Genomic DNA, 27,307 nt, shown 5'->3' on the forward strand with positions numbered 1-27,307 from the left:
CCATGGTCAGTGCTCTATCCACTGTGCCACCTAGCCGCCCCTAGGTATACTTTTTTTAATCATAAAAGTATTTTATTATTTTCTAGTTACATGTAGAGATAGTTTTCAACATTTGTTTTTATAAGATTTCTAGTTGCAAATTTTTCTCCCTTCCCTTCCCTCCCCCCCCCTGCAAGACAAAACAATCTGATATAGGTTATATATGTACAATCACATTAAACACATTTCTGCTTTAGTCATGTTGTGAAAGAAGAATCAGAACAAAAGGGAAAAACCTCAAAAAAGAAAAAAAAAGTAGCAACAGGATGGTTCAATCTGCATCCAGATTCCACAGTTCTTTTTTCTGGATGTAGAGAGCATTTTCCATCAGGAGTCCTTTGGAACTATTTTGGATCACTGTATTGCTGAGAAGAGTTGTCTATCACAGTTGATCAACACACAATGTTGTTGATACTGTGTACAATGTTCTCCTGGTTCTGCTCATCTCACTCAGGATCAGTTCATGCAAGTCCTTCCAGGTTTCTCTGAAATCTGCCTGTTCATCATTTCTTACAGCACAATAGTATTCCATTATATTCATATATCACAACTTGTTCAGACATTTCCCAATTGATGGGCATCCCCTCAATTTCCAATTTTTTGCCACCACAAAAAGAGCAGGTATAGATATTTTTGCACATGTGGGTCCTTTTCCCTTTTTTATGATCTTTTTGGGATAAAGACTTAATAGTGGTATTGCTGGGTCAAAGGGTTTGCACAACTTTATAGCCCTTTGGGAATAGTTCCAAGTTGCTCTCCAGAATAGTTGGATCAGTTCACATCTCCACCAACAATGCATTCATGTTCCAATTTTACCACAGCTTCTCCAATATATATTATTTTCCATTTTTGTTATATTAGCCAATCTGATAGGTGTCAGGTGGTACCAAAGAGGTATACTTATTAAGATGAACCTTGCATCATCAACTTGGATGCTGAAAAATTTGTTCCAGCAATCATATCCAATATTTTGCTTTTTTAAAAAAATACATTTTTATTGATTTCTTTCTTTTTTACATCATTATGAGTTTTACCCAGTATCTCTCCTTTTCCCCCTCCCAGAACCACACAAAAAGTAGTATTTTTCAAAGACAGAGGGAAAAAATCAACAGAACTAATCAATACATCAAAAAAGAGCAAAAATGTGTGCAATTTGCAATATTTGTGGAACTCCTGCCCCTGCAAAGGGGTTGTATAAGAGTGTCTTCTCATATTTCTTCTTTTGAGTCATGCTGGTTTTTTATACTTTTGCAACATTTTTTGGTTGTTCCTTCCATTTACATTGTTGTAGTCATGTATATAATTTTCCTGATTGTGCATTATGTAGACACTTCCATGCTTCTCTGTATTCATTACATTCATCATTTCTTACAACATAGTAATAATATTCCATTACATGCATATACCATAATTTGTTTAGGTTTCCCCCAAACAATGGACATCTACTTTTTTTGCCAATTATCTACTCTCAAAAAAAAAAAATGCTACTATATTTTGTTGTCTGTAGGCACTTTCTTCTTTTCAGTGGCCTCCTAGGGGTATAAAAGGTATGAATGGGGGCAGCTAGGTGGCGCAGTGGAGAGAGCACTGGCCCTGGAGTCAGGAGGACCTGAGTTCAAATCCGACCTCAGACACTTAACACTTACTAGCTGTGTGACCCTGGGCAAGTCAATTAACCCCAATTGCCTCACCAAAAAAAAAGAAAAGAAAGAAAAGGTATGTCACTTGATATAGTCACTTGATTTTCATAATTCCAAATTGCTTTCCAAAATGGTTGTTCCAATTCACAGTTCCACCAACAATGCACCAGTGCTTCCTATCTTCCCACAACTCCCTCAACATTGACTATTATTATCTTTGCCAATTTGCTGTGTGTGAGATAAAATCTCAGTGTGGTTTTGATGTGTATTTCTCTTATTAGTGATATGAAGCACTCTTTTATGTAATTGCAATTCTTTTGAGAACTGTCTGTTCATATCCTTTGATTACTTAATTATTGAGGGATGAAAACCATATGTATATGCACATACATATGCATTTACATTACATATATACACATACATGTACATATGCATGTATATACACATATACATTGTGCATATACAATCCTTGTGCACACATATGTATACGTGTGTGTGTTTGTCCACTGTTTATATATCTTGGATATCAACCACCCTTGGAACATTTCGATGTAAGCATCTCAAACTCAACATGTCCAAAACAGAGCTCATAAGCTTGCCCTCTTCCGAACTTCCCAATTATTGCAGAATGACCTAAGTTCCAAAATCAAGTCCAAACAATGTACATGCGCACACACACACACACACACACCAGCTAATATGTGTCAGTGTCACTGAAAGGCCATCTAGGCCATTCTGAGCCTGGCCAGAATCGTCATCTGTACCATGCCCCACAAGTGCACCTCTGTTCCATTTTCTACTGAAAGAAAGCCTTTCATGAAACGAGAGAACTGACCATCTCACATCTGGGGCTGCCCGTTCCATATCTGGGCAAGCGTCTCCCAAGGTCAAGCCTAAACTACCCTCTGCAATTTCTGCCTGTCGCCCCTCATTCTGTGTGGAAGAACCCAATCTAACCCTCTACAACAGCTTTCCAGAGGTTTGATATCAGTCATCATGTCTCCTAGAGGCTTTTGTCCCCTGGCTAAACACCCTTATCTCCTCCCTCCTACTCCCTACTGAATGCTGTGTTCTCTTGGTGTAGGTTCATCAGATCTAATAAGGCTCTTGCACCTGGGCATTTCCTGGCCTGCACATACTACCACTGCCCCCTCCCATCCATCTTCAAGAAAACATTCCATGGAAAGACCATAGATATACCAAACTATTTATAGCAATAATTTTTGTAGTAGCCAAGAGCTGGAGTCAAGGCAGAAAGATAACTATAAACTGGGAAACAGCTAAATAAGTGCTGGTACATAAAAGAAATGGAATATTACTCTGCTATGAGAGACGGTGATGATGAGGAATACAGAGAAAACTTGTGTAAAGTCAGAGGTGGAGAAATAAGCAGAACCTGGGAGACTGAACACAATGTCTTCCAAAGACTTTCAGTGAGCTGTGAACTCATTTAACACACACATGAAAATGTCACATTCTAATTAGTTTGTATTAGATGACTTTCCACAAAAGTTTTAGCATAATCAGGAGATGGGATTGGCAAACGAGTATCATGATTTAATAATTAGCACAGCCAAAGAAGCACCTCTTCCATTTGGATTTTCAGATGTTTGTGAAATCTCTCTACTCCAGCTATGACAGCCATTAAAATCAAGTATTAAAACACATTAAATTTACATACAGCCCTTCAAATTGCTATATCATAAAGTATTTGATATTAAAAAATAATGAGGCAAATTCAACCATATTACTCTCACTGAAAAACATCAATAACATTGTAGTGAAAGCAAAACAATTTTTGTGCATGAATAAATGAAAACATTTTATTCTATCCCTCATCCTTTTGGACTTGGTATATATAACACAAAAACCACATCAGAATAGCAGTGCAGATATATGGCATAAATAAATATGTAGAATAAGGATACATGCTCAAAATATTTTTTATTAAAAGTTTGGAGATGGGTCTAAAGGGCTTGAGGAGAGAAAGTTTATAACAGCTGCTTCAAGAAGCAAAGATTCAATCAGAGATGACTAAAAGGATAGTTATACAGCAGTGAGGACCCCAATGAAATCAAACTACAGGACCTGGGGCAATCAGTAATTATATGTGACTTCCTCAGAGCCTTCAAAAGAGCAAAAGAAAGTGAGGATAACTAGGAATTGGAACTTGGAAAGATGTTAGAAAAAGATCAAGAAGCCTATATAGGCTACAAGACATTATTTATTAGGTCTAAAGAAGATATGCTTGCTTATATACTGGAGTGAAGGATCAGAGAGAAAGGGTTAAAATGAGGAGATAAAATTGGTTTAGCTTAGTTGGCATTTCTGTATTTGGGGATTCAAATTAATGCAAAAGACAACAAAGATTTCAAAAGACAGATGATGAAACATACTTCCCACCTCTTAACAGAGAGACCAGGGACTAAGGATGCAAAATCAGTTTTGTGCAGATTTTCATATAAGGCCAATGTGTCAGCTTGCTTTGCTAGACCATTTGTTACAAGGAAGAACTTCTAGTGGTGGGAGCAGGGATTAGGGGGTAATGACAGATATGCGTTGAAAAGAGCATTAATAAAAAAATTCGCAAAACAAATGTACACAGGGCAGCTAGGTGTCACAGTGGATAAAGCACCGGCCCTGGAGTCAGGAGGACCTGAGTTCAAATCCGGCCTCAGACCCTTAACACTTATTAGCTGTGTGACCCTAGGCAAGTCACTTAACCCCAATTGCCTCACCAAAAAAAAAAGAAAAAAACCGTACAGAAGGCATCAGAACAATTTTGTTACTATACATATGTATTTATACACACATACATAATACACATGTGCAAATTTTAAAACAAACTACAAAGTTCAGTTTTTATATCATCTTTTTTGTATATTGGAATGTTTGTTGACTGAGTTCACAATAAAACAAGAAAAATATTTTAAAAGGAACAGATTTAGAAAGCAGTGAGCCAGTGGGAGAGATGGAAAGGTATATATATATATATATATATATATATATATATATATATATATATATATATATATGTGTGTGTGTGTGTGTGTGTATAATATTAACAGGAAGCTTAATTTAATTCACAACATGTACCGCCTCACTCCAGGATATATCAAACATACATGATGAAGCTGCCCCCTTGCCTTTTCATCCCAAGAGCATGAGGCCAGAAGGGATCAAACAAAGTGTCTATAACTCCCTCCCCTTCCTCCAAACCTAACTCTAACACACATATTTCAGCTGGGCTCCAGAGGAGACATAAACAGAGCTTTCTTAAATTGTGCTCTACCCAGAAATCCAGCCAGGCGCTTTTACGGAGCTGACGTTTATGACACTTGAGGTTTGCAGACCACTTCAAAATACTTCATCTCACCTGGGCTTCCCCAGGGTCATTACTATCCTCAGTTGGTAAGTGAGGAAATGAAGGCACAGAGAGGAAGTCTCCCAGGCAGGAAGTGTCAAAGTAGGGACTTCGCCCAGGTCATGGCTGACCCCAAGCTCAAGTTTATTTCCACTCTCCCAGGCTGCATCAGACCCAGAGGCTCAGCCCCAAGTACCCTGTCAGGCCTTGACTTTCCACTTGCTTATTCCATGACTCCCCCTTTTTGTTGTTTTTTTTGTTGTTTTTTTTCTTTGTTTTTCTAGGGCAATGAGGGTTGAATGACTTGCCCAGGGTCACACAGCTAGTAAGTGTCAAGTGTCTGAGGCCATATTTGAACTCAGGTCCTCCTAAATCCAAGGCCAGTGCTTTATCCACTGCGCCACCTAGCTGCCTGACTCCCCCTTTTTAATCAAGGGCCATGCCTGATGGTATTTCCTCCTTTCCCCAATGAATCCCTCAGCTGGACCAAGAAAGATCACACACACAGTGACAGACAGACAGACAGACAGACACACACACACACACACACACATCAGAGATTACTCCTAAGCTTCCAGACTGCCACCCTTTCTAATCAAGAGTTCTTAACCTGGTGTCCAAGAATTTGTTTATAAAAAATTTTGACAATCATATTTGTAAAAGGTTTTCCAAAGTGGATGCCCATAAACTGGGAATGGCTACACAAATCATGGTACATGAATGGAATGTTACTTTACTGTAAGAAATGATGACTGTGATAAATAGAAGGACATGTGGAAAGATCTACATGAACTGATGCAGAATAAAGTCAGGACAGCCAAGGAAAAATACATACCATAACCACAACAATATAAATGGAAAGAACTATATGAAAAATCATGCTGCAAAATTATAAAGAACAAGCGTGGTTAAAAAGAATGGCTAAATTGACACTAGCTGTGTGACTTTGGGCAAGTCACTTAACCCTCATTGCCCCGCCCCAAAAAAATGGCTGAGAGGACACTCTCACAATTTCCCTTTGTAGAGATGAAAGGTCGACAAGTACTAGGCACTGCACATATTTTCAGACTTTTTTGATGTATTCATCAATTCTGCTGAATTTTTCCTTCTTTTTTGCCTTAAAAATACTCTGCTATATGGGATGGCTCTCTGAAAGGGGGGAGAATACAGCAGAAACTATGGTGATGTAATAAACATTAGTAAAAACTGATTTAAAATAATTGATTGGTTTTGTAATTCTATTTATTTTATTTTATGCATTTAAAAAGTATTCTGAGGTGCAGCTAGATGGCACAGTGGATAGAGCACTGGCCCTGGAATCAGGAGTACCTGAGTTCAAATCCAGACTCAGACACTTAACACTTACTAGCTGTGAGACCCTGGGCAAGCCACTTAAACCCAATTGCCTCACTAAAAAAAAAAAAAGTATTCTGAGAAGGGGTCCAGAGGCTTCCCTAGATGGCCAACGGGTTCTGTGACACAAAAACAATTTAAACAACTGCTCTGAATGCTGGTAGCATTAAATGGTTGTCTATACAAGCTCCTTTCAAATGTAAACATTAGGGGCAGCAAGGTGGCACAGTGGATAAAGCACTGGCCCTGGATTCAGGAGGACCTAAGTTCAAATCTGGCCTCAGACACTTGACACTTACTAGCTGTGTGACCATGGGCAAGTCATTTAACCCTCATTGCCCTTCAAAGACAGCACATGATTTACATATGTTCCATGATTCCTCTTGATTTCTTCTGGTCTTACAGTGCAAGAAGAGACTGGGGACAGGTGTAGGTAGACACTCCTGGGCACAGAACATCTCCCCTCTGACACTCAGTTTCCTCATCTATAAAGTGGGGGTATTATTTTTTCACTCACCAACAGGCTTCTGAGAGTCAGATTTTAAATCTTCAAGGGGGATATAAATATTTTCTGTCACCATTAGGCATTTGTGACATCCCTCTCAGCAGCCAGCTCAGTCCAGGGCATGGGGTGGCACTGAATCCCTTGACAAAGGATGGAGAAGGGAAGGCAGGGACAGCAGGCAAGGAGGAAACACCCCCTAGGGAAGCATCACAGTGTAGAGGAAAGGGTTGGAGGTGCTGGTTCTGCTACTAACAAGCTCTGGACAGGATAAATGGGAAATGATCTGCGGAGGGAAGACACTGGATGAAGAGGGGAGGCTTCCTGGAGGAGGGGGCAGTCGTGCTGGGACTTGAAGGATGACAGGAGGCTGAGAGAAGGGAGCCCATTCTGGGCATGGGGGACAGAAATGTCCCCATCAATTGTCCAACAAATTATGGCATATGAATGTCATGGAATACTATTGTACCATAAGAAATTATGAAAGGGATGATTTCAGAGAATCCTGGGAACACTTACCAGTAACCAGGAAGCAGTGATGGCCAGAGATGGCCAGTATTGCTGGACCACAGAATACAGGTGAAGGGGTGGGCACTGGACAGGGAGAAGGTGAGTTTGAATGTCAAACAAGGGAGTAACAGGAAATCACTACAGGTGATTAAGAGGGTGACAGGGTCAGTCCTAAGATTTCAGAAGGATGGACTGGGGGTGGGTGGGGCCTGAGGAAGGCCGACTGCCAGCAAGTGAATGCATGAAGTGACAAGCCTGCACCAGAGGGGCGAGGGTTCAGGAAAGGTTATCAGATTTAGCAACCAAGTCGCTGTGAACTTTGGAGGGAACAGTGTGGGTACTACAGAGTGAGGAGAGGACACGAGAGGGAGGAGAGATATGGGACAATAGAGGCGATCGATCGACCAAGTGAGGGGTTGAGGCTAGGGGAGACATGAGCATGTCTTTATGCAGTAGGGAAGCTGACAGAAGACAGGGAGAGACTGGAGGTAAATGAGAGCATGGGGATGATAGAGGAGCCACTCCCCTGGATAAGGGATGCACAAGGAAGGAAATATGCATTGATATGGCACCCACTGTGTTCCAGGGACTAAGAAGTTCTTACAAATATCTCATTGGATCTTCACAACAACCATGTGAGGTAGGTCCTATTATTATCCCTCTTTTATAGTGGAGGATACTGAGGCAAACACAAGTTAAGTGACTTGCCCAGGGTGATGCAGCTAGCGTCTGAGGCCAGATTTGGACTCATGTCTTCCTGACTGCAGGCCTAGCATTTCATCACCACCCACTGAATGGATGGATTGAGATCGCTTGTACACATGGAGAGGTCGGGCTGTCACAGATAAAGGCCACATCCTATTGTGAGGCAGGGTTGCAGAAGAACATGGTAGAATGGGGGTGAAAGAGAGGGGGCAGTCTGTTGGAGATGGGATGGAAAGAGATCCCTTGAGCAGGAGAAGGGTCAGCCTTGGTGAGGAGGGAGGCCACTTCATCATGTGAAATGGGGGTGAAGGAGGAGAGAGGGGAAGAAGGCCCCTGATTGAGAGGAGATAAGGAAGAGGGGAGAAGGAGCTCATAGTGAATGGCCTCAAATATTTTTCTGTAAAATATGAGGCAAGTTCCTCAACTGAGCAAGTTGGGGAGAGGAGCCATGGGAGGTTTGAGGAGAGATGAGGTTTGGAAGAGCCACTGTGGAGAGTGGGAGAGTTGGGGAGGCACATATAGTAGGGTTGCCTAAAAGCAGTGAGGGCCCAGTTGAGGTTATGTAACAAATTTATAGTGGACCCCATCAGAATGCTTGTGATTTTCTCCACCTTTGTTCCCCAGCACACATATAGGCATGAAGGTAATAAAGAGGGGGAGGCTGTGAATGGTGGCAGTGATCCACAGCTGTGGCTTGGCAAGGCAAGATACGTGGGTTGGTTGACTGAGAGGTCCAGATGGGGAAAGAAGAGTGCTTTAATCCCTTCCACATTGCAACTTTCCCCATTGCAGTTTCAATATATCATGGGTCAGCATAAGAAATTAAATGGGAAATTTTAGGGAACTGCAGACAACATGTGAAAGCCAGCAGATGACACAGAAAAGTTTAGAAACTCAGAAATTCATTTTATATGTGTGTGTGTGTGTGTGTGTGTATACACACACATATACATATATATGTATATATACAGAGAGAGAGAGAGAGCGTTGTATAATAGCAACCCTATTTTTACAATAAGGTACTGAAAGAAAAAGAAAAAATTCAAACTTCTGTGGTATGGAGGGCCAAAATTTTTTACATGGGTTTTCTTGATAATGGGAAGTCCTGTTGATGATGTGGAAGGGATAACTGTATAGCTAGTTCAGGGGTAATGGCCTAGGAGAGAACTGAGTGGTCAGAGGATTGGAACTCCTGGTGTGAATGAATGACAGGGTTTGGTTTGGGAAGGCAGAAGCAAAATGTCAAAAGGTTGTGGCCAGATAAAGGAATTTCAGAGTTCATGAACAGGAAAGTGGTGCATTTGTGAGTGATGGTGAGATGATGGATTTTGGGGATGCAATCAAAATAATACTTAGCAGAAATTTTTATCTCTAAACACTTTAATTAGTAGAAGAGAGAAAGCAGATCAATGAATTGGGAATTTTTTTTAAAACCCTAAAAAAACAACATATTAAAAATCCCCAATTAAACACCAAAATAGAAATCCTGACAAATAAAAGAATAAATTAACAAAATTAAAGGCAAAAACCCCCGTGGAATTAATACATAAAACTATGAGCTGGTTTTAGTGAGGAAAGGGGGTGGGAGGGAGGAATCCAAGAAAATAAACCAATAGCTATTTTAATTTTTTTTAAAGCCAAATTGCCAATATCAAAAAATTTTAAATGAATTGATAACTAATGAATAAAAGAAACGATTTCATCCAGTTATATGCCAATAAAACTTACAATCTAAATGAAATGAATACTTGCAAAAATGTAAATGTCCATATTAACAGAATCAGAAATAGAGTACTTAAAATAATCCAATTAGGAAAAGAAATTGAATAAGCCATAAATGAGCTCTTTTCTCCCCATCAAAATCCAGGACCGTGTGGATTTCAAATTGGATTCTACAAAAGATTTAAAGAATAATTCATTTCACCAGCATCCATAATGAATATCAATGTGAAAAAAATTAAATATTAGTAAGAAGGTGGAAGCAAAATATCACAAAGATTCTACACTGTGACCTGGATTTATATCAAGATTGCAAGGCTAGTGCACTATAAGAACAACTATAAACATAACTGTCCAGATTAATAATGAAACCCCACAAAAATCATACTACTTCAATAGATACAGAAAAAGTTTCTAAGATACAATACCCATTCCTTAAAAAAAAAAAACCAAACCAAAAACCAAACAAACAAAACACTAGAAAGCACAGGGGGGAAAAAATGGGAGCAAAATAGGGGCAGCTAGGTGGAGCAGAGGAGAAAGCACCTGACCTGGATTCAAGAGGACCTGAGTTCAAATGTGACCTCAGACACTTAACACTTACTAGCTGTGTGACCCTGGGCAAGTCACTTAACCCCCATTGCATCTCAAAAAAATAAATAAAAAATAAAGTTAAAAGAGGTTTATATTTATCTCTAATTCTTGTTCCTCTCCCTCTTTTTAAATAGTAGTTTAAATAGGATCTATTTTTCCTTAATTTTCCTTAAAGCAACCCCAGTCCCACAGGATTAAAGCAAGGATGCACTCTCTACCCCCTCTATTATTTGATATAATTTTAGAAATATTTACAGTAAAAGAAAAAAATTAGAGGTGTCTAAAGATAAGTCAAGGAGAGATAAGACTATCCTTATTTGCAACTTACATGATGATTTACTTAGAAAATCCTAGGGAACCAGCAAAAATACTCATTGAGATAAATAGTAGCTTTAGCAAAGTTGCAGCAAGAAAAGAAATGCAAAAATCAACAGCATTTCTATTTTCTAATAAGTCCAAGAGACAACAATAGAAAGCCTAATCCTATTTAAAATAACTTTAAAGTATATAAAATATTTAGGATCAATCTACCAAAGTGCACAAAATATTTGTATAAATTTTATTACAAAGTGCTCCTTAAAGAAGTAAAAAACTAGAAATATCTGGAGGAATAATCAGTGCTCATAGGCCATGCTAATATAATAAAAATGAAAAACCTTCAAAGCTAAATTACAATTTCAATGCCACACCAATCAAACTCTCAAAAGGATATTTTTTTTAAAACCTTAATAAAATAATAACCAAAGTTCATATGTAGAAACAAATGATCTAGAATATCAAGGGAAATCATTAAAAAAAAACAAGTAGGAATCAAGTAGAAATTACTGTCTCAGATGTCAGCCTATATTAGAAAATTGCAGACAGCAAAACCCTTGGATATTGACTAAAAAAATAGAGAAGTATATCAATGAAACAGAGTAGACAAGGGAGATTCAGAAGTACTGGAACCCCTGACCCAGTCTACTGTAAACCAGAAAACAAATTGCTTAGGAAAGAAATGTGAGGGAAAACTGGAAAGCAATATGGCAGAAATCTGGCTTAGAATAATTCTTTCTGATGACAAAAAAATGGAAATTTAGGGAGTCCCCATCAATTGTCCAACAAATTATGGCATATGAATGTCATGGAATACTATTGTACCATAAGAAATTATGAAAGGGATGGTTTCAGAGAATCCTGGGAACACTTACCTGAATTGATGCAAAATGAAGTGAGCAGAACAAATAATTTATATAACAACAGTATTATAACAACAAACAACTTTGAAAGACTTATATACTAAGAAAAATAAAAAGACTAACCATGATTCTAAATAATACTGCAAAAGATATGTATTACCTTATATAAAACAACACTGGTGGGGGAAGGGAGGTAGAGAAGGAGGCAGGACACAGAAAGGAAATACTTGGAGGAAGCAGAGCCAGAGGAATTTGGGGAGAAAATGATGGACCAATGAGTGGTGAATGGGAAAGTTGAACATTTCTTAAAATGGAAAGGATTTACAGATGCTGACAATATGGGGGAACCTGAAGAAAATGTCCAATTGGAACATTTCTTAATTCTCAAAAATTTGATTAAAAAAAAAGGTAGCACCCCCCCCAAAAAAAAACCCTTTATCCAATAGTGAGCCCCTAAGTCAAAAAATAAAGGCATCTAGTGATAAACCTAGAGGCTTTCCTTGAAGTTGTGACCCAGAAAAAATGGCACCCCAGAAATCAGAGAACTAATGTTTTTCATAAAGTGGGAAGATTCTGAGGAGGTTCACTTGGTCCTGGCAAGAGAAACAAACAGGAAGTGGCCTCAGTCCTTGCTTTTCATGAGGTACGATTGGATACGTATTCCCGTCCAGATAAAGCACAGCGACTTTCATTGCTCATGCATCCATCTGTCTAGCTATCATTTCTCTCTAGCCATCCATATACCTACACATAAATATAAGTTGTTTTTAAGGTTTTCATTTTGCTTTGCATCATCACTACATGTTTATGCTGAACAAGTTAATACAAACTCTTTGCATTTACCTGTTTGTTGAAGAAGAAAGCATCTGGCTCTGTGAAATGATCAACCTAGCCCTTTGAGAGATGTTTTTTATAAATGTTTACACCTCTCATAGTCATTACTATGGCATCTAAGAGATACTTAACCCACGTGTGCCTATGGCCACCTGTCACTGAAAGAATTCGGAGTCGATATAGAATTTTGATAGTTATTTGAAAGCTATTTTATAAAACTACATTTTTCAACCAGGAGAAAAATCATCTAAAAGTTGCTTCAGGCAGCCATTATTCAGTTCTAGGGAATCTAGGAACAAGATTCCCCCAAGCCTCAGAAAATATACTACCCTGAAATTTCTAAAAAATAACTGCTTCTGGGCAAAACAATAATTTTTAAGCATTTTGAAACCATCCTGGAGTGTTCATGAATGCATAAATCTTCAGAACCTACACTGATTTTATTGAAGTGTCAATGGACATTTTTCCTATGGGCACAAAGGGTGGCTTCAAATTGACACAAGATTTGTGAAAACAACACGAAATTTCTACAAAAGGGACCAAAGACAGATTTTTCTTCCCACATTGTTTGTAATCCTGATGGAGGTAGGGGTGTGTGTGTGTGTGTGTGTGTGTGTGTGTGTAAAACTGGGGAGAAGGGTTGGACCCTTTTTGTCTGTAGTAGACATGCTTATTCACAAAATTCCTGAGTTCTAGATTGCAACTTATTGATAATACCCTTTGGAAGTTTTCAATCTTAGGTTAAAAACATGGGTAAATGATGCCAGAATTTGAAAACATTTTAATCTTTATCTAAGACTTTAAATTGAATGATTTTGGTTTTAATTTTCAAAGGGAAAAACATTTACTTCATGTTTTGGAAAGTGGGGATGTCACATCTTTTATTGATAGTTAGTGGACAAAGCACAGGGCTTGGAGTCAGGAACACCTGACTTCAAATATGGCCTCAGACACTTAGCTGTGTGAGCCTGGGCAAGCCACTTATCCATGTTTGCCTCAGTTTCCTCATCTGGAAAATGAAGGAAATGACAAACCACTCCAGTATCTTTGCCAAGAAATCCCCAAACGGGGCCACATAGAGTCAGACACAACTGAAACAACTGAATGACGACAACACATCTTTTACTACCCAAACCTATTCTCAATTTTGTAGTAACATACCTATCTGCTGTAACTGTGATATTCAGCTGATCAAGGCAAGCACTTGAGGGAGAGGAGGTATATTTTAATAACCAGTGCCAAAAATGGCTAAGCAAACACACCAGTCTTCTATACTACTGATGTCAACTTTTTTCTTTCTTTATCCCAACACATCCTTTAAACATGGATAATCAGACTTACTTTTTTTTTAGCATTTTGATCACTGATGCTTAATAATTTTCAGTAATTCTAATGTTATACAATTGCATATTATTTATTTTATTGCAAATACTGGTAAACAATTGTCAATAAATAGTTTTATAGTCTTTCTTTAAAAAAAAAATAAGAAAAAGGGGCAGCTAGGTGGCGCAATGGATAAAGCACTGGCCCTGGATTCAGGAGGACCTGAGTTCAAATCTGATCTCAGACACTTACTAGCTGTGTGACCCTGGGCGAATCACTTGGCCCTCATTGCCCTACAAAAAAAAAGAAAAGAAAGAAAAAGAAAAAGCCATTGTGGGACACTTGGAGTTTTCTTTTTCTATTGGGTTTTTTTTTTTATTCTAGATCTTTCAGCAAAGTAAGTGCTCTTTCATACAGGCATTACTTCAGAAGACTCTGCATTCATAAAGTTTCTTTCCTGCATTCATAAAGTTTCTTTCCAGTGTGATTCTTTTGGTGCTAAGTAAGTTTATTCTTGAGGAAGGCCTTCCCACAAACATTACATTCTTTAGGTCCAATATGAATTCTCAGATGTCAGATAAATCCTATTATCTGGCAGAAGGTATTCCCACATTCATTACATTTATAATATTTCTTTCCAGTATTTGATTCAAGTAAGTGCTGAGTTCTAGGGACTTTCATAATTCATTTGATTACATAAGTTTTTTCTCGAGTATGAATTTTCTGATGTCCAGTAAGTCCTGACCGTCGATAGAAGGCCTTCCCACATTCATTACATTCATAAGGCTTCTCTCCAGTGTGAATTCTCTGATGTCGAGTAAGCTGTGTGCTCCGGCGGAAGGCCTTCCCACATTCCTTACATTCATAAGGTCTGTCATCAATATGAATTCTGTAATGGGAAATAAGGTATGAGTTGCAGTTGAAGGATTTCCCACATTTAGTACATTCATAAGGTCTCTCTCCAGTATGAATCCTCTGGTGTTGAGTAAGTGCTGTGCTCTGGTGGAAGGCCTTCCCACACACTTTACACACATGAGGTTTCTCTCCAGTGTGAATCCTACGATGTCGGGTAAGAGTTGGGCTCTGGTGGAAGGCCTTCCCACATTCACTACATATATACGTTTTCTCTCCAGTATGAATTTTCTGATGTTGATTAAGGCCTGTCCTTTGGTGGAAGGCCTTCCCACATTCCGTACATTCATAAGGCTTCTCTCCAGTATGAACTCTCTGGTGCAGTGTTAGAGCTGTGCTCTGGTAAAAGGCTTTCCCACATTCCTTACATATATAAGGTTTCTCTCTAGTGTGTGTTTTCTGATGTTGATTAAGTCCTGCTCTTTGGTGGAAGGCCTTCCCACATTCTGTACATTTATAAGGTTTCTCTCCAGTATGAATCTTCCAATGTTGGGTGAGAGCAGGGCGATGGCGGAAGGCTTTCCCACATTCCTTACATGCATAAGGTTTCTCTCCAATAAGAATTTTCTGAGACTGAGGAAGCTGTGTGCTCTCGTGGAAGGACTTGACACATTCATTGCATTCATAAGGCTCATTGTTCTGCTGCCTTCCTAACCAGGCATCATATTCCAAGGCTTCTCCCAATTTGGAGACATAAAGACTATCCCCCGAGAATTTCTCCTGGGATGATACTTCCAAAGAAATGTCCAGCTCTGGAGTAGTCAACTTGGTTTCAAGTCTAGTCTCAAAATCTGAAAGAAATTTTTAAAAGTGTAAATATTTCTGGTTTTGCTGTTGTCCCTATGATACTATCTGCTGTTGTCCCTATGATACTATCTGCTGTTGTCCCTATGATACTATCATCAAGAAAAATTGTCATATACGGAAGAGTTAAGATGACTTTATGTTTGCAGTAATTGCAAAAAGCTTTCATGTTGGTCCTTAAAACAACCTTGTTAGGAAAATATGTCAGTTGTTGCTCAGTCCAGTCAAGCCAACAAGAATTTCTTTAGCATCGACAATGTGTCAGGCACTGTGCCAAGTGCTGGGTTTATAAGGTAATCCCTGAGGGAAGGCCCTAGCATTAAGGGGAAAATTAAGGAAAGGCTTACTGCAAAAGGTGAGATTTTGATTAGGACGTAAAAACCAGGAGAAAAAAGATGGAGAAGGGTAAGACTTTCAGACACAGGAGACAACCAGTGAAAAGACCCAGAGTCATGCAACGGGGTGTTGTAAGGGAAAACAGCCAGGAGGCTTGTGTGACTGAAGAGCAGAAAACTTGGAGGGGAGGAAGGTATAAGACTTGAAAGGGAGGCAGGGGCAAGAAGAGCTTTAAAAGCCAAAGGGAGGATTTTAATTGGATCCCAGAAGTAAAAGTATCCACTCTCCTTTGTTGAAAAGGAGATGACATGGTCGGACCTGTGCTTTAGGAAGATCAGTTTGACAATTGAGTGGCGGATGGCCTGGAGTGAGGAGCTACTCAAGGCGGGGAGACTCCCAGAAGGCTACTGCAGTGGTCTGGCATGAGGAAGAAACACAAATGGTCAAATTGTACCTGAAGATTTGTCGACATTCTCTAATTACCCAAGAAATGCTCAAATCGCTTAACTTCTGTTTCCCCAACTGTTAAATGGGGAGGATGATAATTGTACCTACCTCACCAGGCTGTTATGGGGACAAATAATATCTGTACAGTGCTTAGCACAGTGTCTGGCACACAGCAGGCACTAACTAAACGGGTTATTTCCTTCCCTCCCTTTAAAAAACAACTCTGAGTCCCGACTTGGCATCGAATTGCTAAGTGGAATTTTTTTTTTTTCAAAAACAGAAAAACAACTGTGGGTGGAGCTTTGAACAAGCAGGTGTGCAGGCAGAGCAGTAAATGAGCTCCACCATCTTTGTAAAGGAACACAGGAATATTTAGTCAACCATACAAAAGAGCGTGTGCCCTTTCTCACGGTGATCATACTAACAAGCTTATACTGTAAGTGGAGCCCATGTGCCCAGCCTTCCAGGACTGTCTCTGATTACACCACTCTGGTACATTTAAGGTTTAAACTGCACCCAGTTTTAGACAGAACTGAGTGCTGGAAACTCTTCAGAAAGCTTATTGGCATGGCTTAGTTATAACTGCACCTTCTTCAACCTGAGGAGGCCTTCCTAGCTCACGGGTTGCTACTGGTCCATGCTCTCTCACCCCACTGGACCACCAATGATGTGACAGCTGCCACAGTAGACCCTTTGTTTGAAAACCCCAATTAAACCAGGGCCTCCTAGCTGATCTGTGCTTTAGACTGTAAAGCAGTTCCCACTACTCATCAAGGGCTGACCCATGGAACTGGGATGGTAAGGCAAGGGAGTTCTCAGGTCACTCGGTTCCCAGTCCATATTCTCTGTGGCTGCTGCTTGCCTATGAGTATACACGAACCACTATAACCCTTCCTAGCATCCCTGGGTACCACTCATTCAAACTCTGCCCTAAATTTGCATAATACCATGGATATTATGGAAAGGAAAAAAAATTCCTTTTTTTTTTTCCTTTTTCTTTTCTTTTCTTTCTTTTTTTTTTTTTTTTGCAGGGCAATGAGGGTTAAGTGACCTGCCCAGTGTCACACAGCTAAGGAAAAAAAACTTCCATACCATATTCATGGTAGCTTTTTGTAATAGCAATGGGCTAGAAAAAACCCATGTATCCAATAGGGTGGTTAGGGTTCAATACATGACACATGACACATTTGCTGGGTGCTCCCAATTTTCATTTAAGAATAAAGAAATAAGGAAGGCTTAGAATCATTTGATCCAAGAATCAAGAAAAGGGACTTGTGAAGGGATAGAGAAAAGAAAGTAGAATCAGAAAAAATTTTTTGAACTACATCTCCATAAAACCCAATTCCATCAGTAATATAACCTTAAAAAAATACACAGAAAAAAAAGATCATATATGAATGTGGAAACCAACAGATATTTTGGGTTGTTATTTTTGTTAAAGTTACCATATATATTAATTTTTTTTTTTTAGTGAGGCAATTGGGGTTAAGTGACTTGCCCAGGGTCACACAGCTAGTAAGTGTTAAGTGTCTGAGGCCAGATTTGAACTCAGGTCCTCCTGAATCCAGGGCCGGTGCTCTATCCACTGCGCCACCTAGCTGCCCCAAAGTTACCATATATATTAAAAAGACAATGAATGCTCAACTATGTAGGGGTGATAACTTTTTTTTTTCCTATTCAATAAGTAGGAGGAAGAGTTGAGGACAAATACTGACTAGACACATTAAATAAGAAGTTCTACCAAAAAAATGAAAAGAAAAATACTGATGACCCAATATGTCAGAGAAAAACTTTGTGTCACTTATCTCAAGGGCCTATGATTTAGTTCATGAAGATCATAACCTATTAATAATTTTTAGTCTTAGCAAGTTGCCCGAGGCCCAGAGAAGTTCAGCAGCAACTGACTCATGGTATCGCAGGCTGCAGGTGTCCAAGGCAGGATAGAAGAAATCAGTAAAAATGTAAAGGCAATTCCCAGTATACAATGGACAAATGGTGAAGGAATATGAACAGTTTTTTTCTTAAGACCATAAGTTACAAAAGGGAGGCTGATCTGCAATGGTGCTGGGGTTTTCTACACTATGAATTCCTTACATGGATGGTACAAACAGGCCTAGACAACAAAAGAAGAATATGACACGATCCTACGATGATCTTAAGTTTGAAAAATGTGAGGAATAAAGAAATCTGGAAAGAGCTTGTCAAAAGAAGGCCCAGGGACCCCCATGGAACAAGAAAAGACCAAGTCACGCTAATTGTGACTAATAAAAGCAAAGCAGAATAGGAATTAATGGCAAGGATAAAATCCTGCTGGAGACATACACTGAAATTAAAGTATAGATACATTAAAAAAAAGTTTAAGAAACTACTGATATTTAGTATTTAAGGTCTCAATAACTAAAAATTCAAACTGAAATAAAATCAAACAGTACAATCTTCTTTGTCTGGCTTTTAAAGCCCTTTCACAACCTGCTCCAACCACCCTTTCTGACCTTAGTGTACATAACTCTTGATGGAGTCCAGGCAGACTGGCCTTCTCTCTGTACCTCACAGAAGATATTCCCCCAACCAGGCCTGCAATGTACTCCCCCCTCACAGTTCTCTCTTCCTCTAACTTGTATTACTTTCTACAAGTCTTTCTTGATCCCCCATCTACTAGAACACTCCCTCCCTACTTAAAGAATCTTAGAAAAGCAATTTTAAAACTACTAGAAACAAGTAACAACTTTAGCAAAGTTGCAGGACATAAAATAAGCTCATAAATCATCAGCATTTCTATATATTACCAGCAAAACCTAGCAGGAAGAGATAGAAAGAGAAATTTCATTTAAAATGACCATAGATGGTATAAAATACATGGGAGTCTACCTACCAAGATAAACCCAGAATTACATGAACACAATCACAAAATACTTTTCACACAAATAAAAAATGATCTAAACAATTAAAGAACTATTAATTGCACATGGGCAAGCTGATCCAATATAATAAAAATAACAATACTACCCAAATTAATTTACTTATTCAGTGCCCTAGTAAGTGAGCTACCAGAGTTATTTTGTAGAGGTAGAAAAAATAAAAACAAAATTCATCTGGAAGAACAGAAGATCAAGAAAATCAAGGGAATCAATAAAAAATGTGAAAGAAGGTGACCTAGCCAGATGAGATCTCAAACTGTAGTACAAAGCAGTAATCATTAAAACAATCTGGTCTTCAGCAATTCCACTTTCAGGTCTTTTTCCCAAAGAAATCATGGAAGGGGGAAAGGGACCCACATGTACAAAAATACTTATAGCTGCTCTTTACGTGGTAGCAAGGAATTGGAAGTTGAGGGGGTACCCATCCATTGGGGAATGGCTGGACAAGTTGTGGTATATGAATACAATGGAATACTATTGTGCTGTAAGAAACGATGAGCAGGAGGAGTTCAGAGAAACCTGGAGGGTCTTACGTGAGCTGATGATGAGTGAGATGAGCAGAACCAGAAGAACATTGTACACAGTATCATCAACATTGAGTGTTGACCTACTGTGATGGACTAGATTCTTCTCACCAATGCAATGGCACAGAAGAGTTCCAGGGAACTCATGATGGAAGAGGATCTCCAAATCCAAGAAAAAAAAAAAAAAAAGAACTGCGGAGTATAGAAGCTGAATGAACCATATTATTTCTTTTGTTTTTGATGCTGTTGTTTTTTTCTATTTTGAGGTTTTTTATCATTGCTCTGATTTTTTTCTCTTATAACGTGACTAATGCAGAAATAGGATTAATGTTATTATGTGTGTGTGTGTGTGTGTGTGTGTGTGTGTGTATATATGTAGATGTAGATATATAGATATATAGATATAACCTCTATCAGATTACCTGCTGTCTAGGGGAGGGGGGGAGGGAGGGGAGGGAGGGAGAAAAATCTGAAATTGTAAAGCTTGTATAAACAAAAGTTGAGAACTACCTTTACACGTAACGGAAAAAATAAAATACCTTATATGTAAAAAAAAAAATAATAATCTGGTCTTGGTTAAGAAACAGAGTAGTTGATCAGTACAATAGACTAGCTACACAATACACAGTAGTAAATGACTACAGTAATATCGTGTTTGATAAATGCAAAAATCTACGGTTTTGGGGGAAGAACTCACTATTCCACAAAAAGTGTTAGGAAAACTGGAAAGCAGTTTAGCAGAAATCAGGTGTAGACCAACATCTTATTACACTGTATTCCAAGATCAAAATGGGATTTAGACATAAAGGGTAATATCATTATTGGAAGAGCATCAGAAAAAAAGAGGTTCACGAGTTAAAATGGTTAATTGTGACTACATGAAATTTAAAAGTTTTTCCACAAAGGGGCAGTTAAGTGGTGCAGTGAATAGAGTACCAGGCCTGAAGTCAGAAAGACTCATCTTCCTAACTTCAAACCTGGCCTCAGACACTTACTAGCTGTGTGACCCTGGGCAAATTACTTCACCCAGTATGCCTCAGTTTCTTCTGTAAAATGAGCTGGAGAAGAAAATAGCAAACCCTTCTGGTATCTTTGCCAAGAAAACCCCAAACGGGATCACAAAGAATCAGACATGACTGAACAACAACTGAAACACAAACAAAACCAATGTAGACAAAATTAGAAGGAAAGCAAGAAGCTGAGGAAACTTTTTTTTTACATTAAGTCTCTTTGATAAAGGTCTCATCTCTCAAAAATATAGTGAGCCAAATTTATGGGAACCATTCATCAATTGATAATTGGTCAGAGGATAGGAAAAGGCAGTTTTCGGAAGAAATCAAAACTACCAATAATCATATAAAAACTCTCTAAATCACTAATACTTAGAGAAATGTAAACTAAAACAACTCTAAGGTACCACCTCACATCTATCGAATTGGTTAACATGAGAAAAAGGAAAATAACAAATTCTGGAGTGGGTGTGGAAAAATAAGGACACTAATACACTGTTGGTGGAGTTGTGAACTGATCCAACCACTCTGGAGAGCAATTTGGAACTAGGCCCAAAGGCCATAAAACTGCATACCCTTTGACACAACAATATCACTACTAGGTCTGTATCCCAAAGAAATCAAAGGAAAAGGAAAAGGATCTATATGTACCAAAATATTTATAGCAGCTCTATTTGTGGTGGTAAAGAACTGGAAACTAAGGAAATGCCCATCAATTGGGGAATGGCTAACGAGTTGTGGCATATGATTGTGATGGAAATGATAAACAGGATAGTTTCAGAAAAAAACCAAGAAGACTGATGCAAAGTGAAGTGAGCAGAACCAGAACAATGTACACAGTAATCGCAGTATTGTATGGTGATGGACTGTGAATGACTTAACTCTTCTCAGCAATACAATGATCCAAGACAATTCTGAAGAACCCACAATGCTACCCTCCAAAGAGAGAAGTGATGGACTCAGAGAGCAGATTGAAACATAATTTTATTTTTTGCAACATGGCACATGTAGGATGAGTATCATATTTCTTACCTTCTAAATGGGCAAGGGAGGGAGTGGAGAGAGGGAGAGAATTTGGAACTCAAAATTTAAAAACAAACAAAAACAAAAACAACAACAGAGGGGCAGCTAGGTGGTGCAGTGGATAAAGCACTGGCCCTGGATTCAGGAGGACCTGAGTTTAAATTACTAGCTTACTAGTAATTATACTTACTAGCTGTGTGACCCTAGGCAAGTCACTTAACCCCAACTGCCTCAAAACAAACAAATAAACAAACAAAAAAACCAACAACAAGAATGACCAGCTGCAATGTCGTCTATAAGGTCCACGCTACCTGGCTTTCCCTCACTCACCTGGACAGCTGACTGCTGGAGCCTCTCCCTCTGACATCCAAGGACCTTCCACTTGCTCCAACTGGTAAATCACATCTGGTTTGGAAACAGCAAGTCCTGCTCAATGGAAATGTGAGAGACACCTTGAATATAATGCTTGTCCCTTCTCTCTCTAGGGACAAATAGACACATTAGGAGAGACAGCTAGATAGCTCAGTAGATAAGGCACTGCATCTGGAGTCAGGAAGACCTGAGTTCAAATCTGGCCTCTGATACTTACTAGGTGTGTGACCTCAAGCAAGTCACTTAACCTCTGTTTGCCCTAATCAACAAGAAAAGGAAGCAGCAAACCACTCCAATATCTTTGCCAAGAAAACCCCTTGGACTATCCATGGGGTCATGAAGGGTCAGACATGACTAAACAAGCGAACAACAACAAAAAGACATAGTAGGAAGACCTGAAGGACACAGGACTGTGTCACGGGGTCAGTTTGGGGCATTCACCATAGTAAGCAGATGGGAATGTTTCCGTCTACAGGCAGCTGCCCAGGGACTTTGAGACTCTCTGACCTGACCAAACAGAGACCAGAGGAAGCAGAAGCCCAGGGACACCCCCCAACATGTGCTAAGGAAGAAGCCCAGGCTGCCAATGGGCAGACCCTGAGGCTGGGGCCATCCTCACCCAGGCAGACCAGGTTCCGGTAGTTCTCCAGCATCACGTCCCGATACAGCTCCTTCTGGGATGGGCGCAGGTGCCCCCACTCTTCCGGGCTGAAGTCCACGGCCACATCCTGAAACGTCACCAACGCCTGAAACAGCAAAGACACTTGTGGACACAGCTGAGAACCAGCTGACGTCAGACTATATGCTCTTTACAGGCAGGGACTGTATCTCCAGGGCATGGCACATAGTAGGCCTTTAATAAATGGATTGACTGCAATGGCACTGGGAGGAAAGGTGAAGGGAATGGAGCTCACCAGGTTCAGGCCTCAGAGAGTTCCATTCCAAACACTTAGTGAACACCTACTGTGTGCCTAAGTTAAAAGTCGATTCTGAAGCAGGTCGCCCAAGAGGAAGAGCGGCTTCCATGGGTCCTGCAGTCTCTGCCCCCGAAGAGCTTACACTCTAACCCAGAGCCAACACAAATAAAGAGGGCCGGCCAGGGTACATAGAGAGTAGATGCAAGACGACCTGGAAGGGGAAGGCACCTGCAGAAGATGCGTTTTGAGCCAGCTATTGAAGGAAGTCAGGGAATCTAAGTAACAAAAGGGAGGCAAGTGAACCTTCCAAACATGGCGACGGGGCAGCTATGTGGCGCAGTGGATAAAGCACCGGCCTTGGATTCAGGAGTACCTGAGTTCAAATCCAGCCTCAGACACTTGACACTTCCTAGCTGTGTGACCCTGGGCAAGTCACTTAACCCCCACTGCCCCACAAAAAAACCAAAAAACCAAAAACAAACACGGCGACTGCCCGTGCTCCGAGATGGGAGTACAAGAGTGAGGGAGAGGGAGAGCAGACAGAGTGACGGAGCTGAGTGGTGGAAGGTGCCAGATGTGAGGGGCTTGACATTCCTGACGAGGGATCTTAGATCTGATGCGAGAGGGAACAGGGAGCCACTGGAGTTTACTGAGTAGAAGGGTAACGTGGCCAGACATCAGCTTTAGGAGAGTCACGCAGGCAGCAGAGCAGAGGAGAGGCTGCCATGGGAAAAGACTAGAGAAGGGGAAACCAATCAAGAGGCGGCTGCAATAGGCCAGGGGAGAGCCGATGGGAGATGTGGAGGTAGAACGTGGAGTGAGGAGAGAGGAGGGAAGGACGTCACATAGGTCTGAGCCCAGTGACTGGGAGAAGATGGTGGTCCCCTCAACAGCAACAGGGAAGTTTATAAGACGGGAAGGCTTTGGGGAAAAGATAATGAATTCTGTGTTGGACGGGCTAAGTCTGGGACAGTCTGAAGTCACCCACAGGTGACAGTGATGCCGAGCTAAGCTCAGGATACAAACAGGGGCAGATAAATAAATCTGAGTGTCATCAGCATAGAGATAACGGAATCCATGGAGCTGAAGAGATCACCAAGTGAAATGTTATAGAGAGAGAAGGGAAAAGGGCCCAGGATAGAGCCTTATGGGAGCACCCAAGGTTACTGGGGGTAACAAGGATGAAAACCTAGCAAAGAAGACTGAGAAGATGGTCAGGAAAAAGGAGAACCTGGAAAGAGTAGTGACACTCAAAGAAAGTGGAGAGAACATCCAAGAGGAAAAAGGGTTTTGCAGCATCCAAGGCTGTAGAGAGGTGCAGGAGGCAGAGAATTCAGAAAAGGCCTTTCCATCTATCAAGATCACTGGTAATTCTGAGTAACATCGTCAATGGAATGATGAGGTCAGAAGCCAGACTGCAGAGGGTTCAGAAGACAGTAAGAGTAGAGAGAGTGTAGGCACCAAGTATTGATGGCTTGTTAAAGGGGTTCAGCTGAGACGGCAGAGAGCTACAGGACAACAGCTGGCAGTGATAGCAGGACCAAGCAAGGGCTGACTGAAAGACTGGTTGACTGACTCAGTTTCTCCAGGAGCATGTCCACTCACTGGCCACCAGACAAAGAATTCAACTTTATGGAAGAACAAGGGAAGACAGAAGAACAGGTGCAGAACCAGAAAAACAATATATGAATACAGCAATTTAAATAGTGACGGCAACACTACAAATGGAAAGAGCCACAATAAACAATTAAAACTGAATGCTCTAAAATTATAATGATCACATTCAGCCCCAAAAAATGAATGGATGGATGGAATGACAAAGCGTTTGTGAAACACTTACTATGGGCCGAGTGCTAGGGATACAAAGAGAAAAAGTCCAGCAGTCCCTGGTCTCAAGGAGCACACACTTTAACTGGGGAAATAAGGAACAATTGCAAGGTCAGCTCCAGGCCAGATGGTGGCTCCCAGTGGGGCATCAAAATGGTAGGAGCAGCAATTTTCTCACCTGGATGCCTGTTGGTGTCTAGTCAGCCTCAGGGCAGTCAGAGGGGCAAAGGCAAGGAATGAAGACAGGACGATTTTGGGGGGTCCCAGAGTCAGAGTGAGATGAAAACCCCATCTCAGACAGACATACTTCTGCTTTTAGCCAAAGCTCACATTTAGACTGTCATTTTTCCAACAAGCCTAAGTCACATACTTCCTTCTCACACCTTCAAATCATTCAGTTGATGTGGTTAATAATTAGAAACATGAAGGGTAACTCTCAGCACACTCTAAATATTAATTCCTACCTAAATCCTATAGAGCAGCTGCTCCCAGTAATGATTAAATATTATTTCTATGACATGACAGACACTCCTGTTTGCATTTTTGTTCCAAGGGCACAGGGTCCAATGAACTTTCAATAGAAATTTCTATGTGGAACTTTCAATTTAAGCCTAACCCACATATCCTACAGATAACAGGAGTACAGAAATAGTACACATACATATACCCACACACCAATTAGAAATGATCACCAGAACACACATGTATATGTGTATATATTAATGTTTATAGATACATGTGTTTTGTACATGTGTGTGCGCATTAATATATTTTATGTGTCTGCATACATGTATACACACACATATAAAATACTTCTCTAAATGCTTGGAGCATTCAGACTTACATACAGACTCCCTTCTGAAGCAACAATAAACACCATGAGACAGCCCATGATTTACAAAGGGTCCCTATAGTTATTCCTGATTTCCTCTGGTCTTACTGTGGAAGGGGAAGAGACCAGGGGCAGACAGAAGCCTGTAGCTTCTTCTCCCCTTTGGAGTCCTGACTCCAGGACTTACTGTCAGGACACTCCTCAGCACAGAACTTCTCCCCTCTGATACTCAGTTTCTTCATCTACAAAATGGGGATATTATTTCTTTGATCACCAACAGGTTTCTGGGAATCAGATTTCAAATCTCCAAGGGGGATATAAATATTTTCTGTCACCATTAAGCTTCTGCGACATCTCTCAGCAGCCAGCTCGGTTCAGGGCTTGGGGTGGCACTGAATTCCTTGACAAAGGATGGAAAAGAGAAGGCAGGGACAGCAGGCAAGGAGGAAACATCCCCTAGGAAGCATCACAGTGTAGAGGAAAGGGCTGGAGGTGCTGGCTCTGTTGCTTAGGACTTGCGTGACAGTGGATAAGTCACTTCCCCTTCCTGGGCCTCAGCCTTCTCTGTAAAAAAGGTGGGGACCAGGCACAAGATCTCTAAAGCACCACCTTGGCCCAGTTCCTGATGGGCCCCATTTCTTGGGTCAGAGGATATGGGAAGGAAACACCTTCCTAACTGGAGATCTAAGGTATTAATTTCAGAAAAAGCAAAAACAACTCCTGCTTACCTGGTGAACCACGGGAGGCAGGAGGACAAGGGCCATGGCTTTGCTCAATGCTTTCACCTTTGGGGGAACAGAGACTCCTCAGCCGTCAGCCCTGGGGAGCAAAAAAACAGACATTTGAGGAATTGGTCCGGCCTTGTTTAGACCTGGCCTGGAAATCCTGGTTAGAGAGAGATTACAGGCAGCTCATGGACTAGTGCAACCATTCCATTCCACAAACAGGAATGAAGCACCCAAGTACAAGGCACAGTCCTACTGTCCACTGAGGAATACAGGAACAGAAACAGAGTCGCCCCTGTCCTCCCAGAGCTCACATTCTTTTTTTTTTCTTTTTAAAGGGCAATGAGGGTTAAGTGACTTGCCCAGGGTCACACAGCTAGTAAGTGTCAAGTGTCTGAGACTAGATTTGAACTCAGGTCCTCCTGAATCCAGGGCCGGTGCTTTACCCACTGCGCCCCCTAGCTGCCCCCCCCAGAGCTTACATTCTACTGGCAGAATACAACATGTACAGAAAGGAAAAAAAGATGTTTAGAAATTGGAGAAAGTGCTAAGAACTGGGAGGATAAGCATGGATTTTATGGCAGATGTGACTCTGGAGATGAAGTCTGAGGGACAGCAAGGATCATCGGGGCAGAGGTGGGCAATGAAAGCCTTCCAGGAGTGGGGCAGAGGGGGCATGACGGAAATGCACAGAGGGCAGAAAGCACCTTCCTGGTGCCATTTGGCTGGGATGGAGAGTAGGTAAGGAGAGTCATGGGAAATTAATCTGGAAAGGAAGATTGGAGCCAGATTGGGGGGAGGGGGGGTGGCGGCATCAATGTCAAGAGGAGGGATCTAGACTTTGCCCTACAGGCCACAGTAGCAAGCTCTCAGCAGATAACTGACGGGCTGCTACCTGG

The 27,307-nt window shown here is 40.6% G+C and overlaps 1 protein-coding gene across 2 annotated transcripts in view; it reads right to left on the reverse strand.

The window, feature by feature from the left end:
- Positions 1–14,227: 14,227 nt before the first annotated feature.
- Positions 14,228–27,307, reverse strand: part of LOC122738851 (zinc finger protein 501-like) — a 44,804-nt gene continuing 31,724 nt past the window's right edge. For both annotated transcript variants that reach the window (XM_043980756.1, XM_043980751.1), the window contains exons 2-5: positions 26,412–26,502; positions 22,727–22,853; positions 22,066–22,161; positions 14,228–15,464 (exon numbers count right to left, since the gene is read on the reverse strand). In XM_043980756.1, coding sequence (XP_043836691.1) covers positions 14,446–15,464; positions 22,066–22,161; positions 22,727–22,853; positions 26,412–26,447 — 1,278 coding nt within the window. In that variant the 5' untranslated portion in view covers positions 26,448–26,502 and the 3' untranslated portion in view covers positions 14,228–14,445. The remainder of the gene's footprint in view (positions 15,465–22,065; positions 22,162–22,726; positions 22,854–26,411; positions 26,503–27,307) is intronic.

Source organism: Dromiciops gliroides, chromosome 1 (genome assembly GCF_019393635.1).
Source record: "Dromiciops gliroides isolate mDroGli1 chromosome 1, mDroGli1.pri, whole genome shotgun sequence".
Lineage (NCBI taxonomy): Eukaryota > Metazoa > Chordata > Mammalia > Microbiotheria > Microbiotheriidae > Dromiciops > Dromiciops gliroides.